We start from the raw sequence: 20442 nt of genomic DNA on the forward strand, positions 1-20442 counted from the left end.
AAACATGGTGGAGGCAACGTGATGGCATGGGCATGCATGGCTTTCAATGGCACTGGGTCACTTGTGTTTATTGATGACAAAACAGCAGACAAGAGTAGCCGGATGAATTCTGAAGTGTACCGGGATATACTTTCAGCCCAGATTCAGCCAAATGCCGCAAAGTTGATCGGACGGCGCTTCATAGTACAGATGGACAATGACCCCAAGCATACAGCCAAAGCTACCCAGGAGTTCATGAGTGCAAAAAAGTGGAACATTCTGCAATGGCCAAGTCAATCACCAGATCTTAACCCAATTGAGCATGCATTTCACTTGCTCAAATCCAGACTTAAGACGGAAAGACCCACAAACAAGCAAGACCTGAAGGCTGCGGCTGTAAAGGCCTGGCAAAGCATTAAGAAGGAGGAAACCCAGCGTTTGGTGATGTCCATGGGTTCCAGACTTAAGGCAGTGATTGCCTCCAAAGGATTCGCAACAAAATATTGAAAAAAAAAAATATTTTGTTTGGGTTTGGTTTATTTGTCCAATTACTTTTGACCTCCTAAAATGTGGAGTGTTTGTAAAGAAATGTGACAATTCCTACAATTTCTATCAGATATTTTTGTTCAAACCTTCAAATTAAACGTTACAATCTGCACTTGAATTCTGTTGTAGAGGTTTCATTTCAAATCCAATGTGGTGGCATTCAGAGCCCAACTCGCCAAAATTGTGTCACTGTCCAAATATTTCTGGACCTAACTGTATATATATATATATATATATATATATATATATATATATATATATATATATATATATATATATACAGTCTTCTCATTCTACGGGCATTTCGTCCTATAGATAAATAGACTACAGACTTATCCTCCTCTATTTATTCAGACTACAGACTTCTCATCCTCTATATACACAGACTGCAGACTTCTCCCCCTCCATGTATTCAGGCTCCAGGCTACTTCCCCTCTATATATATATATATATACAGACTCCAGGCTTCTTCCCCTCTATATATATATACAGACTCTAGGCTTCTTCCCCTCTATATATATATATATATATATATATATATATATATATATATACAGACTCTAGGCTTCTTCCCCTCTATATATATATATACAGACTCCAGGCTTCTTCCCCTCTATATATATATATACAGACTCCAGGCTTCTTCCCCTCTATATATATACAGACTCTAGGCTTCTTCCCTTCTATATATATATATACAGACTCCAGGCTACTTCCCCTCTATATATATATATACAGACTCTAGGCTTCTTCCCCTCTATATATATATATACAGTCTCCAGGCTTCTTCCCCTCTATATACACAGTCTCCAGGCTACTTCCCCTCTATATATACAGTCTCCAGGTTTCTTCCCCTCTATATATACAGTCTCCAGACTTCTTCCCCTCTATATATATACAGACTCCAGGCTTCTTCCCCTCTATATATACAGTCTCCAGGCTACTTCCCCTCTATATATACAGACTCCAGGCTACTTCCCCTCTATATATACAGTCTCCAGGCTTCTTCCCCTCTATATATACAGTCTCCAAGCTTCTTCCACTCTATATATACAGACTCTAGGCTTCTTCCCCTCTATATATACAGACTCTAGGCTTCTTCCCCTCTATATATACAGTCTCCAGGCTTCTTCCCCTCTATATATACAGTCTCCAGGCTTCTTTCCCTCTATATATACAGTCTCCAGGCTACTTCCCCTCTATATATACAGTCTCCAGGCTTCTTCCCCTCTATACATACAGACTCTAGGCTTCTTCCCCTCTATATATACAGTCTCCAGGCTTCTTCCCCTCTGTATATACAGTCTCCAGGCTTCTTCCCCTCTGTATATACAGACTCCAGGCTTCTTCCCCTCTGTGTATATATAGACTCCAGGCTTCTTCCCCTCTATATATACAGACTCTAGGCTACTTCCTTTCTATATATACAGACTCCAGGCTTCTTCCCCTCTATATATACAGACTCCAGGCTTCTTCCCCTCTGTATATATATATATATATATATATATATATATATATATATATAGACTCCAGGCTTCTTCCCCTCTATATATACAGACTCCAGGCTTCATCCCCTCTATATATATAGACTCCAGGCTTCTTCCCCTCTATATATACAGTCTCCAGGCCTCTTCCCCTCTGTATATATACAGTCTCCAGGCTTCTTCCCCTCTGTATATATATATATATATATATATATATATATAGACTCCAGGCTTCTTCCCCTCTGTATATACAGACTCCAGGCTTCTTCCCCTCTATATATACAGACTGCAGGCTTCTTCCCCTCTGTATATATACAGACTCTAGGCTACTTCCCCTCTATATATACAGGCTTCTTCCCCTTTATATATACAGACTCCAGGCTTCTTCCCCTCTGTATATATACAGACTCCAGGCTTCTTCTAGGCCTGGAGTCTGTATATATAGAGGGGAAGAAGCCTGGAGACTGTATATATAGAGGGGAAGAAGCCTGTATATATAGAGGGGAAGAAGCCTGTATATATAGAGGGGAAGTAGCCTAGAGTCTGTATATATAGAGGGGAAGTAGCCTAGAGTCTGTATATATAGAGGGGAAGTAGCCTAGAGTCTGTATATATAGAGGGGAAGTAGCCTAGAGTCTGTATATATAGAGGGGAAGTAGCCTAGAGTCTGTATATATAGAGGGGAAGTAGCCTAGAGTCTGTATATATAGAGGGGAAGTAGCCTAGAGTCTGTATATATAGAGGGGAAGTAGCCTAGAGTCTGTATATATAAAGGGGAAGTAGCCTAGAGTCTGTATATATAGAGGGGAAGTAGCATAGAGTCTGTATATATAGAGAGGAAGTAGCCTAGAGTCTGTATTTATAGAGGGGAAGTAGCCTAGAGTCTGTATATATAGAGGGGAAGTAGCCTAGAGTCTGTATATATAGAGGGGAAGTAGCCTAGAGTCTGTATATATAGAGGGGAAGTAGCCTAGAGTCTGTATATATAGAGGGGAAGAAGCCTGGAGTCTGTATATATAGAGGGGAAGTAGCCTGGAGACTGTGCATATAGAGGGGCAGAAGCCTGGAGACTGTATATATAGAGGGGAAGTAGCCTGGAGACTGTGCATATAGAGGGGCAGAAGCCTGGAGACTGTATATATAGAGGGGAAGTAGCCTAGAGTCTGTATATATAGAGGGGAAGTAGCCTAGAGTCTGTATATATATATATATAGAGGAGAAGAAGCCTGGAGTCTGTATATATAGAGGGGAAGAAGCCTGGAGACTGTATATATAGAGGGGAAGAAGCCTGGAGACTATATATAGAGGGGAAGTAGCCTGGAGTCTGTATATATATAGAGGGGAAGTAGCCTAGAGTCTGTATATATATAGAGGGGAAGTAGCCTAGAGTCTGTATATATAGAGGGGAAGAAGCCTAGAGTCTGTATATATAGAGGGGAAGAAGCCTGGAGCCTGTATATATAGAGGGGAAGAAGCCTGGAGTCTGTATATATAGAGGGGAAGAAGCCTGGAGTCTGTATATATAGAGGGGAAGAAGCCTGGAGTCTGTATATATAGAGGGGAAGAAGCCTGGAGTCTGTATATATAGAGGGGAAGAAGCCTGGAGTCTGTATATATAGAGGGGAAGAAGCCTGGAGTCTGTATATATAGAGGGGAAGAAGCCTGGAGACTGTATATATAGAGGGGAAGAAGCCTGGAGTCTGTATATATAGAGGGGAAGAAGCCTGGAGTCTGTATATATAGAGGGGAAGAAGCCTGGAGTCTGTATATATAGAGGGGAAGAAGCCTGGAGTCTGTATATATAGAGGGGAAGAAGCCTGGAGACTGTATATATAGAGGGGAAGAAGCCTGGAGTCTGTATATATAGAGGGGAAGAAGCCTGGAGTCTGTATATATAGAGGGGAAGAAGCCTGGAGTCTGTATATATAAAGGGGAAGAAGCCTGGAGTCTGTATATATAGAGGGGAAGAAGCCTGGAGTCTGTATATATAGAGGGGAAGAAGCCTGGAGTCTGTATATATAGAGGGGAAGAAGCCTGGAGTCTGTATATATAGAGGGGAAGAAGCCTGGAGTCTGTATATATAGAGGGGAAGAAGCCTGGAGTCTGTATATATAAAGGGGAAGAAGCCTGGAGTCTGTATATATAGAGGGGAAGAAGCCTGGAGTCTGTATATATAGAGGGGAAGAAGCCTGGAGTCTGTATATATAGAGGGGAAGAAGCCTGGAGTCTGTATATATAGAGGGGAAGAAGCCTGGAGTCTGTATATATAGAGGGGAAGAAGCCTGGAGTCTGTATATATAGAGGGGAAGAAGCCTGGAGTCTGTATATATAGAGGGGAAGAAGCCTGGAGTCTGTATATATAGACTCCAGGCTTCTCACCTCATTGTTTCCTGCACTGTTGGTTAAGGACAGGCTTATTTTCCCTACCACTATTTATGCTTTAAGACACCTACCCCATGACTCTTTTATTACTTTTGCTGGTTATTGAAAATGGGGAGACACTGAAAGGGTATCCTTTTTTTTCCTCCAAAAACAGCCCCACTCTTTTCTGTGGGCTGTCTGGTACTGCTGCTCAGTCTGATAAATACACAATGGCTGCCTCCACTGGGTGAGGGAAACAGGTACATACCGTATTATCTCCATCTTTTGGTTTTATTTTAGGTCCGGAGAGCACTGTAAGCACCCAAAAGCATAAAGACTTGATCCTTGAGATGCAATATAAAATTTCTTCTGCCCCTTTAAATCCTTAAAATTTGCAGTGACTCTTTCTTACCTGCAGCACTAAAATAATTATCCTAGGAAATCAGCCAATGCTTGGCTCCAGTAAATATTCAGAAGATTTAAAGAGCCCAATAAAGTATTAACGATATCAAAGCGCGTCGTAGTTTTATTTTAATAGGATTTTAAAATCTGGCGGGGACCCTGGTGTCTGAGGATTTCGAGAAGCGTCTGATCTTGGGTTCTGGTTTGTCTGTTGAACACATTGTCAAATACCCCTGAGGGTGCAGGAATGCGAGCCTGGCACAACTCCACACTCAAACTTGCACAGACCGTAGTCTAATTTTCTTCAAAGAACCAATATTGCTTTAGCATCCAAATAAAAGTTATTGGTCGCCATCCAGACCCTTCCATTTTAGATTTTTTTTCAAAGATACCCTGATGGCATAAAGTTGGAGGAACCATCTATACATTGTTTCCACCTTCTGAATAAATAATTTAAAGCCTAAAACCCCTCATACAGATTGAAACAAAAAAGCCTTAAATAATAAATAATCAGGAACCTGTATAAAAGCCAAGACAGGGAATACAGCAGCCGTTTTGTGGTGAATCTGGATAGTTAGAGTACGTCACAGCTCGGCAATAGAGTTAATGCCATAAAACAAAATGAAGGATGTTTGTATTTATAGATAATTAGCGTTGCCCGGGATAGTAACTGTCTCTCTCTTAGTCTCTGTCTGTGTGTCGCTGTCTGTCTGTCTCTCTGTCTGTGTCTTTCTTTGTCTGTCTGTGTCTATGTTTCTGTCTGTCTATTTCTATCTGTCTGTATTTGTATCAGTCTATCTGTCTTCCTCTGTCTGTCTGTCTCTCTCTATCTCTGTGTCTGTCTCTATATGTGTGTCTGTCTTTGTCTGTCTCTTTATTCGTCTGTCTTTGTCTGTCTCTTTCCCCATCTGTCTTTGTCTGTCTCTTTCCCCGTCTCTCTTTATCTGTCTCTTTCCCCGTCTGTCTTTGTCTGTCTCTTTTCCCGGCTGTCTATTTCCCCGGCTGTCTATTTCCCTGGTTGTTCCTTTGCCCATCTGTCTCTTTGCCCATCTGTCTCTTTGCCGGTTTGTCTCTTTCCCCGTCTGTCTCTTTGCCTGTCTGTCTCTTTGCCTGTCTGTCTCTTTGCCCGTCTGTCTCTTTGCCTGTCTGTCTCTTTGCCTGTCTGTCTCTTTGCCTGTCTGTCTCTTTGCCTGTCTGTCTCTTTGCCCGTCTATCTCTTTGCCCGTCTGTCTCTTTGCCCGTCTGTCTCTTTGCCCGTCTGTCTCTTTGCCCGTCTGTCTCTTTGCCTGTCTGTCTCTTTGCCGGTTTGTCTCTTTCCCCGTCTGTCTCTTTGCCTGTCTGTCTCTTTGCCTGTATGTCTCTTTGCCTGTCTGTCTCTTTGCCTGTCTGTCTCTTTGCCCGTCTGTCTCTTTGCCCGTCTGTCTCTTTGCCCAGCTCTCTCTTTGCCCGTCTGTCTGTTTGCCCGACTGTCTTTTTGCAGGGCTGTCTCTTTCCCGGTCTTTCTCTTTCCCGGTCTTTCTCTTTCCTGGTCTGTCTCTTTGCCTGTCTGTCTCTTTGCCCGTCTGTCTCTTTGCCCGTCTGTCTCTTTGCCCGTCTGTCTCTTTGCCCATCTGTCTCTTTGCCCGTCTGTCTCTTTGCCCGTCTGTCTCTTTGCCCGTCTGTCTCTTTGCCCGTCTGTCTCTTTGCCCATCTGTCTCTTTGCCCGTCTGTCTCTTTGCCCGGCTGTCTCTTTGCCCGGCTGTCTCTTTGCAGGGCTGTGTCTTTGCAGGGCTGTCTCTTTCCCGATCTGTCTCTTTCCCGGTCTGTCTCTTTTCCGGTCTGTCTCTTTTCCGGTCTGTCTCTTTCCCGGTCTGTCTCTTTCCCGGTCTGTCTCTTTCCCGGTCTGTCTCTGTCTGTGTCTCTGTCTGTCTGTCTTTTTCTGTCTTTCTCTATCTGTCTCACCACCGACATCTTATTACCTCACACATAAGCTTCTTATACTAAAGGCTACTTTACACACTGCGATATCGGTCCCGATATCGCTAGTGTGGGTACCCGCCCCCATCTGTTGCGCGACACGGGCAAATCGCTGCCCGTGCCGCACAACATCGCCCACAGCCGTCACACATACTTACCTGTCCGGCGACGTCGCTGTGACCGGCGAACCGCCTCCTTTCTAAGGGGGCGGTCTGTGCGGCGTCACAGCGACGTCACTGAAACGTCACTGAACCGCAGCCCAATAGCAGCGGAGGGGCGGAGATGAGCGGGACGTAACATCCCGCTCACCTCCTTCCTTCCACATAGCGGCCGGGAGGCAGGTAAGGGGAGCTTCCTCGTTCCTGCGGCGTCACACGCAGCGATGTGTGCTGCCGCAGGAACGAGGAACAACCTCGTTACTGCTGCAGTAACGAGATTTGAGAATGGACCCCCGTGTCGCCGATTAGCGATTTTGCACGTTTTTGCAACGATGCAAAATCGCTTATCGATGTCACACGCAACGGCATCGCTAATGCGGCCGGATGTGCGTCACGAATTCCGTGACCCCAACGACTCCGCATTAGCGATGTCGTAGCGTGTAAAGCCCCCTTTAGAGTTTATTTTGTTCCTATAACAAACACTGACAGTTGCTATTAATAGCCTGCAGCTCCCACCTCCATTCAGTTTAATGGAGGCAGGATTTTGGAGAGTAACTGTAAAACACAGGGTTACATTTTCCCATCAAAAATAGTCTATGACGTTCCCTGAGTCACATGGAGTGTCTGTGCAAAATTTCGTGATTGTAAATGCGACGGTGCGGATACCTTTAGCAGACATACACACATACATACACACATACATACACTCAGCTTTATATAGTAGATTGAGTGAACCAAATTGGGACTTTGAAGAGGAAACCATCAGCCAGGGTTGGCTCCAGGTTTTTGTGGGCCCTGGGCGAAAGACTCTCAGTGGGCCCCATCCACAAATAGACATGCACAGATACATACCCATACAGGCATACGTACACATAAACACATATAAATAGACATAAATCTAGACACAGTCATATACACTGACATACATAGACATAGACACACATCATACATGCACACACACACATTAGAGATATTTCTAATATTGGAAAGCCTGCAAAAGTCTTATTCACCTCCCTGCTTGTGTCCATCCAGCTCCTCCTGGGCATGTGTCGGTGATACGCTAATTAGTGGCAGTCACTAACAGACATGGCTGCACATAGAGCACACTAACACTGCTGTATATACATCACAATAGAGGCTGGGGACATACACATTACAGGGGGGCATACATATTACTGAGGAAAGAGGTCAGGGTGTATACAGCACTGAGGTGGGGGGACATACAGCTTTGAGGGGGTATACAACACCGGGGTGGAGGGGACATACAACTCTGGGGGTATAGTAGTATGCAGCCCCCATATTCCTCCATATAGTGTTATGAAGCCTCCATAGTGCTCCATATAGTATTATGTAGCCCCCATGTAGCCCCATATGGCACTATGCAGCCCCCATATGGCACTATGCAGCCCCCATATGGCACTATGCAGCCCCCATATGGCACTATGCAACCCCCAGATAGCACAATGCAGACCCAGATAGCATTAGGCACTCTCATGTAGTATACAGCCCGCATATAGCACAATGCAGACCCATAAAGCATTAGGCACCTTCATGTAGTATACAGCCCCCATATAGCACAATGCAGACCCAGATAGCATTAGGCACCCTCATGTAGTATACAGCCCGCATATAGCACGGTGCAGACCCAGATAGCATTAGGCACCTTCATGTAGTATACAGCCCTCATATCATCGAATGCACCCCCATGGTCATCTGGCCACAGCGATTGAATACATACTCACTTCTTCTCGTTCCCCCGCTGATCTGGTCTCCTCAGCACGTCCACTGCTGTTGTTCTGACCTCACTGCAGACGCGCAGTGTTGACGTCGCTGCGCTCCCATGCTGAGCTGTCAGAGCATGAGACTGATGAGAGAGGGAGCGCACCGCTCCATTTCATCAATGCTTTCAACTGTATTGGCAACTGTGATGCCGATTACAGTTGAAAGTGCCATCATCGGCGGCGACAGCGCTGGCAACGGGCCCCCCTGACTAGCGGTGGCGTGGCCTGCCGCAATTGCCGTTACGCCATTCCTGCCACTGCAAGTGGGCAGCCCAGGGCACTGACATTTGACCGGGTTTGCCGGGTGCTGAGGCCGGCCCTGCCATCAGCATGACGGATTTTCTTTAGGCAAGATTAATCTGATTTGTCAGCCAAAAAGGATCAGAATACCAGAAAAAGGTGAACACCCGTTTCCCCTGACTTCTTAGAAATCCAGTTCTCTAAATCATCCAGTAGAGCTTGGAAGGTGGCACTTGAAAGAACTCTATGATAGTCGGGATTGGGGCTTGATAATGTTCTCTTAATTGTTCCTTCAAGGCTCATGAAGTGTCCAATTATCTCATTTTAAGCCCTAGTCTCATTCCCGTAACCATAAACCCTTTAATTGCCGACCGAATTGTGATATTTTTCAGAATTTTTGAATTCACAATTTTTGAATTTGCAGTATATATATTTTTTCAAAATTTATGAACTCATAATATTTTTTTCCATGAGCTCTGAATTCAATATTTATTTTTCCAAAGTTTTTCATTTTTCAAAATAGTCAGAATTATTCTATTTTTTATATATTTTTCCCAAATTTTTGACTTTAGAATATGTTTTTCAGAATTTTTGAATTTGAGTTCTTTTAATTTGTTAAGCCTCAGATTTGAGGGTTCGTAACTCGGTATAATTATCTTAGGTTGAGACATTGTTTGTGAATCTGGGTCACAGATCTTGATGTTCCTCGAGGCCCCCAAACCTGCCAGCTTGTCCTTCTTCATGTGATGAATAAAATATCTTGAGACATTTAATATGGAAACCTAATCGACCCAGTCCAGCGTCGCTGTCGAGAAGCATTTTGTCATTAACACCAGTGAACATTTTCCAACTGTGATCGTATTACTGATGCTAGCTGATCCTCATTGTTCTCCCGCGATATGGATGTTATTCGATAGTTCGTACTAAAAAATTGTAATATTATTTTATTGTATGTTGAGCTTTACGCCTATTGTTCCCCATTGTTCAAACAACAATATATTCTACCATTACCTTACTTCACACCATACAGGAAGTGATTGTGGTAGAGTTCTACAGAAGAGCGTTGTGAGCATGCTCATTGAGCTGCACTGTGCTGGCAGAGGGAGGAGGGAGATGGAGCTGCACACTTTCCATCACTAATATTTATATGCATGTGAGCTTTTTTAAATATAATCATCATCATAAAAAGAATAATGAACCCCAATTCTGGTTATTTTGATTTATATATTGCCCAAGAAAACAGCAAGTAGATAAATTAATGAAATACAATATATTTATTTTTTAATAACTTTTTTTAGATGTTTTTTACATCGGAGGCGACTTTTTTCATTATGCTATATTATATATATTTTTAAATGCTGACCTCGTTATCAATTCATGTAGTTTCTCCTTCAATAATTCCAAATATAAAGGGAATTTGTCATCAAAAAATGATCTGTTGTTTACATTTTGGTTACGTTTTGTTTTTTTTTAAAGAAATTTTTAAATGTGCAATTTTCACAACATTATTTTTTTTATTTGCTTATATAACGCCATCATTTTCCATAGCGCTTTACAGACATTGCCATCACTGTACTTATTGGGGATCACAATATACAGTAAATACTTTATCGGTATGTCTTTGGAGTGTGAAAGGAATTCAGAAAACCTGGAGGAAACCGAAACAGACATAGGGAGGACATACAAACTCCCTTCATGGAATTTACACCCCAGATCAAAACACTAGTAACCTCCTGAGCCACCTGAGTCTACTTTTAGACCTACTTCTTGACCTTTCAGAAAGAGTTTTCAGGAGACTCTTTATCATCAGAGGCAGGATTGCAAAGATAGGTTACACTCTTATACAGAGATGATAACGTAGAATCCACTGCTCGTAATTGGCGATGTCAGAGCACTTCTGTCTCCCTTTCCCTTGACTATAGGGTGCTTTACAAGCTGCGACATCGCTAACGATATATCGTCTGGGTCACGTCGTTAATGACGCACATCCGGTGCCGTTAGCGACATCGCAGCGTGTGACACCAAGGAGAGACGATCAACGATCACAAAAACGTCAAAAATCGTTGATCGTTGACACGTCACTCCTTTTCATATCGTTGGTGGTGCATGCCGCTGGTTGTTCGTCGTTCCTTCAGCGTCACAGATCGCTATGTGTGACACCGCAGGAACGACGAACATCTTACCTGCGTCCACCGGCAATGCGGAAAGAAGGAGGTGCGCAGCATGTTCCGGTCGCTCATCTCCGCCCCTCATCCGCTGTGATGCCGAACAAACTGCCCCCTTAGAAAGGAGGCGGTTCGCCGTTCACAGCGACGTCGCTAGGCAGGTAGGTACGTGTGACGGGTGTTAGCGATGTTGTGCGCCACGGACAGCGATTTGCCCGTGACGCACAACCGACGGGGGCGGGTACGCTCGCTAGCGATATCGATAGCGATATTGCAGCGTGTAAAGTACCCTTATGGCCTTTGCACACACACATCAGATGCTTCAATACAAAAAAATAGGGTCTGAATCAGTCTATTGCTGCTAATGTACATGTAAATTTTCTGAAACAGGAAGTTAGTGTGTAAAAAAAAGCCCCAGTGTGAAAAGTGCAAGTTTTCTGTTTATTTTTAATGACGACTATAATGAAAATTAATGCCAAATTTAATACAAAAAATATATTAAATATAAAAACCTAATTTAAGCAATAAGTTATTTTCTGACAACACATTCCCTTTAATTGCTAATCCTAATTGCATGTCGTGGTGAAGGGGTTAATGCTGTAAACCCCACTAGTATTTAGTCCAGGCCACACACAACAGGTGCAGTGACATGAGTTGTCCCACTACATCCTCCCCCTACCGCCCTCCACACTCCCAATGTTTCGATAGACATTGGACAGCCAGGTCGCTGGCAGAATCTTGGCTCTCAACCAGGACAGCTCGGCCAGCTGGAAGGAAAGACGGTTGGGGTTGCGAATTTGACACAGAACTTATTCTACATCCTCCGCTGAGAGAAAACCATTCTGATTTTTCACCACAGGCTTCTCCAACAGCATGAAAAATTAATAGGATTTAATTGGTGGGCGGTAGACACAGCAGGGATTCGGGTCCGGAGTTGTTAAGAAAAACAGGAGATTTCTGAAAAAGAAAACATGTTGCTTTCAATCAAGTTTTTTTTTTCCAGACACTTTAATTTTCTATTAAAAATACCTAACTTGTTGATCTAAAATTAAAGTGTTCCGACTAGCGGTGTTTAACTTAGTGGTATATAAGACATAGGGGAGGTCTAACTAGTGATAACTATTAGAAATGAGCAAATCAATTCGATTTTAGGAAATTCACTGAACAATTTTCATTTTTGATTCCACAGTCAATCAGGAGATACTACCATAGCCTGTATAAAAGCAAAGGCAGGCAACTCAGCAGCCAATTTGTAGCGAATCTGGATAGTGTGAGGACGTCACAGCTTAGGTAGATAAAGCCATAAAAACCTGAATAAACAATACAAATTGTGTGACAGCACAGAAGTGAAAAATGATTACCACCTATTTATCCATAGATGTTGATCTCCCTTTTCATTTTGAGAAACCCACATAGACTATAGGTAGCTCACCCCGAATCCTCCATACACAGAAGTGCTTATCTGGTGGGGAACAAATCTCCCGTAGAACAAAAGGATGGGTTTTTGGAAATCTTCTCCCCCAACATTATCTGTCAGGGAACAGTTACGAGGCTGCAACACATATTAGACCCACCAAACTTGTCAGGTCCACCCAATTTTAGCCTAATATTTATTGAGGCCTTAACTTGTGCCTAAGTAATGATAACGGACTAGGGTATCTAAGTTACTGGTGGCAAAAAGTAGTAACTAATTAGTCTTGTAACTAGCCTTATCTAACCGGCTAGGTACATCCAACTACTATCCTCTAGTAAGAAGAAGCTATTAGAATTACCTGCTTTGTGTTTCTATACGGTAATTTCCAATTGACAGTGTCCATCCATGGTATGGTGGGGTCGAACGTGATAGCTGTCAGCTGAAAATTCAGCCAACAATTATCTAAGGTGTGTTGACACTGTAAAAGGGTTTCATTACCAATGTTCTTTGATTGCCCTTGTTATCTAATTTATGGTTAACTATGATTAAAGTGAAGATGACACTTAATAAGCCCTAGTCACTTTCCATAATTTTATTATATTTTTATCTGATGTACATGCCCCTGTTCTCCTGAATCTGATGCTGTTTTTATTTTGTTCCTGCGCCTCTCTATTCCTGAGATATAGCCCTTTCTTCCTTCTTGAGGACCACACCCACTTCGCTAACAAGACTAAATTTATATACAAGGAAGAGATGGGGCATATCTCAGGAACAAAAGAAAAACATCTCCAGATTCAGGAGAACAGCGGAATTTACACCAGATTAAAAAAAATTACATCTTATTGGCGAGTGACAGGTCCACTTTAAGATTTTCTCATAGTTCACAGTTAATGTCCTATGATGCAAGTAGTAATTTGTAAAATGGCTTTACTATTAAAAAAGTAATAGTGGCACTGAAATTAGATGACTCCTCACTCAACGTGGCTTGATGGCATCAATTGGTTGTCAAATGGGCCTATCAGTTTTACATACTGTGTGTGACCCGAGAAAAGGGCTCAGTACAATTTTGCCAACCAGGGTGAGGATCAAGCCTCCCTTCTCTCAACATGAAATAAACCTCTAAAAACCAAATTGTATTTTTTGCCATGGGCCCAAAAAGCCTTGGCTGAAGTTGTCAATATCAGCGAGCTCAGCCAATAATCTAATGTGTATGGGGGCCTCGTGACTCTTCCCTGACAGGTGATGTCAAGGGAAAAAAGTATCTAACATATCTCATCTTGGCCTACTGGTCCTTCTCTTCTCTACGAGATAAGAGGAATCTCGGTGTATGAAGAAGTCCAGATAGAACTTCCAGCTAGATCTTTGGCCAAACCATCTTTTGTCTGACAGCTGTCTATTGTGTATGGGGTCTGTTAGTCTATGATTGACCCCCTGGACTTATTAAAATTTCTTATGACCCCATTCAATTTTAACTCTTGTCTTCTTGACCATTCCAAATGGTGACAAGTCATTTTGATCATTTCCTTCAACCTTAGCTTAACCCCTGGACATTGACCAGTTAATTTTTTACATCAAACAAGAAAAAAGCCAATAGACCACCTTAATGTTTATGGCTGTTTAGATGATGCCCTCTGATTCACAAGCAGCTCTGGAGATTTAGTGCCTTCCCTATTGTCCATGAGGATTGTGTAAATCTTCTTAAGACTTTATGGCCTTTTGCTATTATTGGCCTATAGTGAGATCAAAGGAGGCCTAGAATGAGAAAGTTGTCTTGTATTCCAGTGGTCACTGGTCCTTGATTTGCAAAGTATTTAACACCTCCGCTAAATAACTTACTTTGAACCTAACTATATCATTGTCTAAAGACAGAACCGGAATTTAGCAAGTCTATTGGCAAAAATGTGTATAAAACCCCTGGTGCCCCTATAATAAAAAATTAGCAGTGAAAAAGTCATTCTTTTCTGTCAGTTGTAAAGATCATTTTGTCTTTCCTTTTCTTGCCTCTGGAGTGGCCTATATGTCTACCTCAGTAATATGGGACCTTTGGAAAACCTTGTTCCACCGGCCACATCGGTTGTCCAGGGCCATGGGACCAGATCCCTTCGGACCTCCTACCTCTTTAATTATCTTGCAACTCTTCGAATTAGTAGGTCCAGCAAGACCTTATGCAAAATCCATAACATGGGCCCCAGCTATCATGCATGTGTGGTGTTGGTCTCCTTTAGAGATGAGGAAAATATTTTGGAAACCCCTGGTCCAGCACTCACATTGGTGGTCATGGACTACCAGACTTTTTGATCCTCCTCTTACCTGCAGGTATTTCCGGCACCTGTTCGAATTAGTAGGTCAAGGCACGACCCTACATGACTTTGTGCAAAATCCATAACAGCCCCCAACAATTATCCATTTGTAGTGTTGGTGTCTTTTAGAGATGAGCAAAATAATTTGGAAACACGTGGTCCACAAGTCACATTGGTAGTCCATGGCCCTCAGACCTGAGCACACCAAACTTCCTACCTGCCATCATCCATGGATCTCTTTAATTGAGAGGATTGGGCACGTCCCGGCATGACCTTGTGCCTAGCCTACTAATCAAGAGGCAAGTCAAAGATAGGATATTCAAAGACTACCGACGTGGCTATTCCATTAGACTAAGGTCAGGTGAATTATTCTCCTCAACTCTAGACTCCTTTTGAGACTATACAGGCTCAAGAGTCACAATCTCTGTATTCCCTATACATAAAACCCTGATATTAGGGCAGAAAAATTGTATTAAAGGGGTATTCTCTAAAAATAAAGTAAAGTGGGGTCCAAAAATGTACAATCCTCATAAAATTGTAAAAATCAAAGCAAAAAAAAAATTTAATACAACTTATTGTAGCTTAAACAATACAAATTTAAAGAAAAAAGTTAGCAAAATGTTAGAAACATTTCCTATTTAGTGCTGATGTAAAGTTTATCACACGCCACTTGTAATTGAAGTTTTGAGCTAACGGGAGGAACGTGAGCTCGGTGACTGCCAACGTTACCTCCATCGGCAGCCAAGGCACCGAGCAAACAAGGGCTTTATTCTTTATTCATTCCAGACAAGATGAGTCTTATATGAGGAAATGACAGCTCTGTCTATTATTTTCTGTCCCGAGTTGGATCATACTTGTCTCTTTTACAAAGACGTGACCTTCCATCCCGATGAGGAGAAATCATGTGTCTGGCCTGAACTTGTATCTTGTGGAGGGTGAAGACCTCACAAGTCACAGTAGTCATCCCTTCCAATGCTTAGCTAATTTTTCCAGTCGTTTTCTTAGAGTTCAGATTCTTGATACTGTACAATCCAGTAATTGTATAATTTCCAAGTATAACGTGATCTTCTTTCTCAAGAAAACAAAAATATCTTATCTCCTATTGCCGGTAATTAAAGGATTCGCTTCGCTCTAGGAGGTATGTCAAGGTTATGGTGGGGAAAGAACAGCGAGGTTTAGAATAACTGCTATCTTCCATAACAACCAATCTCTGATTTTCTTAGGTAGTTTGCAAAAATATGTTTGTCGTCAGATGGTTGCCCATCTACAAGCTCAGCTGTTATTGGGGGGCACTAAAAGGTCTCTACACTCATATGGGAATCCACAGGTGTTACTCCTACAGAAAATTAATTTACAGATGGAGGTTGCAGTCACACCCATGTCCTGGAGTCTGAGAGAGCCCAAATCGCTCTTTTGCCATATGAAATTGTCATGATGAATAGGGAAAGCAGGGGATCGGGGCTCCTAGACTTGGCCTCAGACCGGGGCGCCCTAGCTATCCCTTATCTCAGAGTTACCTCTGAAGGTGAGGATGACTGAGCCACAAACCTGACTCTGATCCTGACCAGCCCTGATCTTATACCCCCTCCCTCCCCACCCAGGGGGAGGGCCGGGACAGGAGTGTGATAAAACCAATAGAGATAGACAAACAGGGGAAACCAAAACTCTATCTCACAGCACACTCACACAAACATATAAGACAATAAGAGGTAAGGAGGAAAATAAGAGCAGGGAGGAAACAACAATATGAGGAGAGGATTCCACAAGCACTCCAAGCACCATGGAATATAATCATCAACAGGAAGGGGACACAATAGCAGACAGACCAGCACAGCAAAGCTATAGTTGGCGAGGGAAGACAGATTCCACCATCTTAAAAGGCGGGGACTAAATATGATATGTTTCCAAAAACATATAATCCCAGAGATAACAAGCAGGCTAGCATAGTTTCACTTTTGCTAGACTGACCATTAATGAGCACATAGCTAGTCGACGCCCGAGCCAGCCTGCGCAAGTCAGAAACAGCAAAGAAACAATAATGTGGAGTATCAGAATCTGTAGTGTCAACAGCGTCTGATAATACTCAGCGAGTTTTGAGCAAAACTCCATGTGACAGAAATGTACTGTCTCTTCATATGGGACAAAGGGACATTCAGTAGAGGAAGAAGGGTAGAAGGGTAGATTAAGACTACTGGGACCTAGTGCTAAAATTATAAAATGCGCTTTTACTTCCAACATTTCCCTACAGGTTTAGTATTGGAAACCAATAGATTTAATTTATCCAAAAACAAATGGCTCTTAAAGGTGACCTGTCAACAGCCCAAAAGTGGTCACTTTTTGTTCTTATTTTATTTCTGCTCTTTCCCTGAGTATACCGTTTTTACATTTTTCAAAATCGATCATACAATTCCAGAGATATTGGCCTTTTTCTGGTCTTTACAAAAAGGGCGGTGCTCACAGTGCTGCTCTGCCTGAAGACACGCCCCAGAGGAGCCGGTGATCTGTGATTTCTTGCAAAAGAAACTAAAAATGTGCATATTGGCCGCACTAAATTGAAAGACATATCTCTTGGAACATATAGCTGATTTTAAAAAAGAAAAAAACGTATAACTCAGGGGAGCATCAGGAAAAAAATAAGAAGTAAACTTTCCACCCTTAACAGGTCCTTGTTAGGCATTACCAGAAAGACAAACCCTTGAGATTTTAAAATAAAAATGGGAAAAAAAAATCTTTTAAAATGTTTCTGTAAAAATTATTTTAGTGATGGGAAAACTATATTACAATAGTGTTAGCTAAGTTCACACATCAAAATTTTTCAGCGTAGATTTTTTTTTGGGGGGGGGGTTGCGATTGGCCCATGTCAGCCACCTCCCTTCAGAGTGGCGCACTTGAAGGTACTAAAGGAATTTAAGTTGTGTTCCTTTCATGACACTTCAAGTGAATGTTTTTGTAGAGCCGCAGTGGAGTATGTTTTACACTGTCAAGTAGGAATGTTGGGTCGTATATCTTCCTTATTTTTGTGCTTTCCCACACGTGGCCATTTTTTAACACCTCTCCTTTACCCTGTTCATGCTATTCAGCACTGATCATAAACAGAGGAGCAATTTGTTGTAACTTTATTAAAAAATATTTCTGGAATGACAAGCACTCTGCCACGTCCCCTGGCTTATTTTTAAAGTACATTGCCTGAAGGAAGTAACGTAATAACACAAGCGTGATGGTTATTTATGCAAAAATTTTTACAGATTCTCTTTTCAAGGGTTGAGAAACAAGTTGTAAGATATTTTAAGGCAAGGAATGTAAAAGTATTCATCTTTCAGCTGAAACCCCTCCCAAAATACCCCTATCAACATTATCTTCTTTAAGCAGAATTTAGATCTGTTAAAGATGATTTGTCGCTTGTCATAAATATATATATTTTGTTAATGTGGTGTAAATGCCGCTGTTCTCCTGAATTCGGCGTTGTTTTTCTTTTGTTCCTACGCCTCTTTGTTCCGGAGATATGACCTTTTTTATTCCCGGTATAAAACATCAGTGCTTTTATCCAAGTGGGCTCAGTCCTCAACTCTTCCCTGTGGGCGTCACCTTGAGAACCACGCCTACTTGTCTAAAAAGACTATATTTTTATAGAAGGAAAAGAGAGCTGTATCTCAGGAACGGAGAGGCGCAGGAACAAAAGAAAAACAACGCCGGATTCAGGAGAACAGCGGCATTTATACCAGTAAGAAAAAAATATGTTTATGCCAAGTTATAAGTCCTCTTTAAAGGAGTAGGTGGGTACAAAGTGCTACTCGGGGACTGTAAAATAATTGCTATACAGTACAGACCAAACGTTTGGACAGACCTTCTCATTCAAAGAGTTTTCTTTATTTTCAGGACTCTGAAAATTGTAGATTCACATTGAAGGCATCAAAACTATGAATTAACACATGTTGAATGAAATACTTAGGAAAGTGTGAAACAACTGAAAATATGTCTTATATTCTAGGTTCTTCAAAGTAGCCACCTTTTGCTTTCATTACCACTTTGCACACTCTTGGCATTCTCTAGATGAGCTTCTAGAGGCAGTCACCAGAAATGGTCTTCTAACAGTCTTGAAGGAGTTCCCAGAGATACTTAGCACTTGTTGTCCCTTTTGCCTTCACTCTGCGGTCCAACTCACCCCAAACCATCTCGATTGGGTTCAGGTCTGGTGACTGTGGAGACCAGGTCATCTGGTGTAGCACCCCATCACTCTCCTTCTTAGTCAAATAGCCCTTACACAGACTGGAGGTGTGTTTGGGGTCATTGTCCTGTTGAAAAATAAATGATGGTCCAACTAAACGCAAACTGGATGGAATAGCACGCCGCTGCAAGATGCTGTGCTATGCATGCTGGTTCAGTATGCCTTCAATTTTTAATAAATCCCCAACAGTGTCACCAGCAAAGCCCCCCCACACCATCACACCTCCACCTCCATGCTTCACGGTGGGAACCAGGCATATAGAGTCCACTCGTTCACCTTTTTCATGGTGGTTGGATCCAAAGATCTCAAATTTGGACTCATCAGACCATAGCACAGATTTCCACTGGTCTAATGTCCATTCCTTGTGTTCTTTAGCCCAAACAAGTCTCTTCTGCTTGTTGCCTGTCCTTAGCAGTGGTTTCCTAGCAGCTATTTTACCATGAAGGCCTGCTGCACAAAGTCTCCTCTTAACAGTTGTTCTAGAGATGAGAAGGTGTGTCCAAACTTTTTGTCTGTACTGTATATAAAACCCTTTGTTTCAATAAATCACTGCCTTGTAAGATATGTTATTATTTTTCACATTTTTTATTTAGATTTTTTTTTTAATTTTACTGTATGTTTTGCACAATTTATCTGTTTTATAGGCAGAAAGTCTAATTGCCCACAAGTGCATGGACGTCTCAGGAATCCATCTGTCCCGTAACGTGGTATAGGATTCCCCCTACTACGCTGACAGACAATCCTATGACAAATGGGGATAAAATTAGCTGTCCTGAGGAAGAGTGTCTGGGTTCTGTCTCCTAAACCGGCTGACAGATCAGCTGACACTGGGTGACCTTTTTAATGCACTATTTGACAACACCAATTTCCTGCCGTGGAAGCAAAGCAGACTTATAGATTTATAATCTATTTATTAATTTAAAAAAGAAATAAAATTCTTTTGATTATTGTTGGGTGGTAAAATATTGGTTTAAAAAGTGTGTAATTTTAAAATTATTGTCATAGGTGGCGCCACTAACAGCAATATTTTCCCATTTTGCCTCAGGAGTCAATGTCATGCTAAGGAAAATAGCGGTGGCTGCAGCCTCGAAACCGGCTGTGGAGATCAAGCAGGAAGATGAGTCCTTCTACATCAAAACCTCCACGACTGTCCGCACTACTGAGATCAACTTCAAAATTGGAGATGAGTTTGAAGAACAGACGGTAGATGGTCGTCCGTGTAAGGTAACTATCTGTCCCTCTTCTGGAAACATTGAGGGTTCTGTAGCTCAAACCAGTGCCCAAGCATGTTGTAAATGGCATTTCCTAATTGGTACTATCGATGATGGTCATAAATATCTATAGTGCCCCATAACAATGGCAAAAAATACTACTGTTAAAGTACCTCAAAACAATACCATTCATCAGACAGTTGTCCCAATAGCGGAATCA

At 42.2% G+C, this 20442-nt stretch overlaps 1 protein-coding gene across 1 annotated transcript in view; it reads left to right on the forward strand.

Moving 5' to 3' along the window:
- CRABP2 (cellular retinoic acid binding protein 2) overlaps positions 1-20442 on the forward strand; it is a 55189-nt gene that overhangs the window by 22105 nt on the left and 12642 nt on the right. The window contains exon 2 of the mRNA XM_075330720.1: positions 20057-20235. Within this exon, the coding sequence (XP_075186835.1) occupies positions 20057-20235 (179 nt within the window). The remainder of the gene's footprint in view (positions 1-20056; positions 20236-20442) is intronic.

The sequence above is a fragment of the Anomaloglossus baeobatrachus genome, chromosome 12 (genome assembly GCF_048569485.1).
Source record: "Anomaloglossus baeobatrachus isolate aAnoBae1 chromosome 12, aAnoBae1.hap1, whole genome shotgun sequence".
Lineage (NCBI taxonomy): Eukaryota > Metazoa > Chordata > Amphibia > Anura > Aromobatidae > Anomaloglossus > Anomaloglossus baeobatrachus.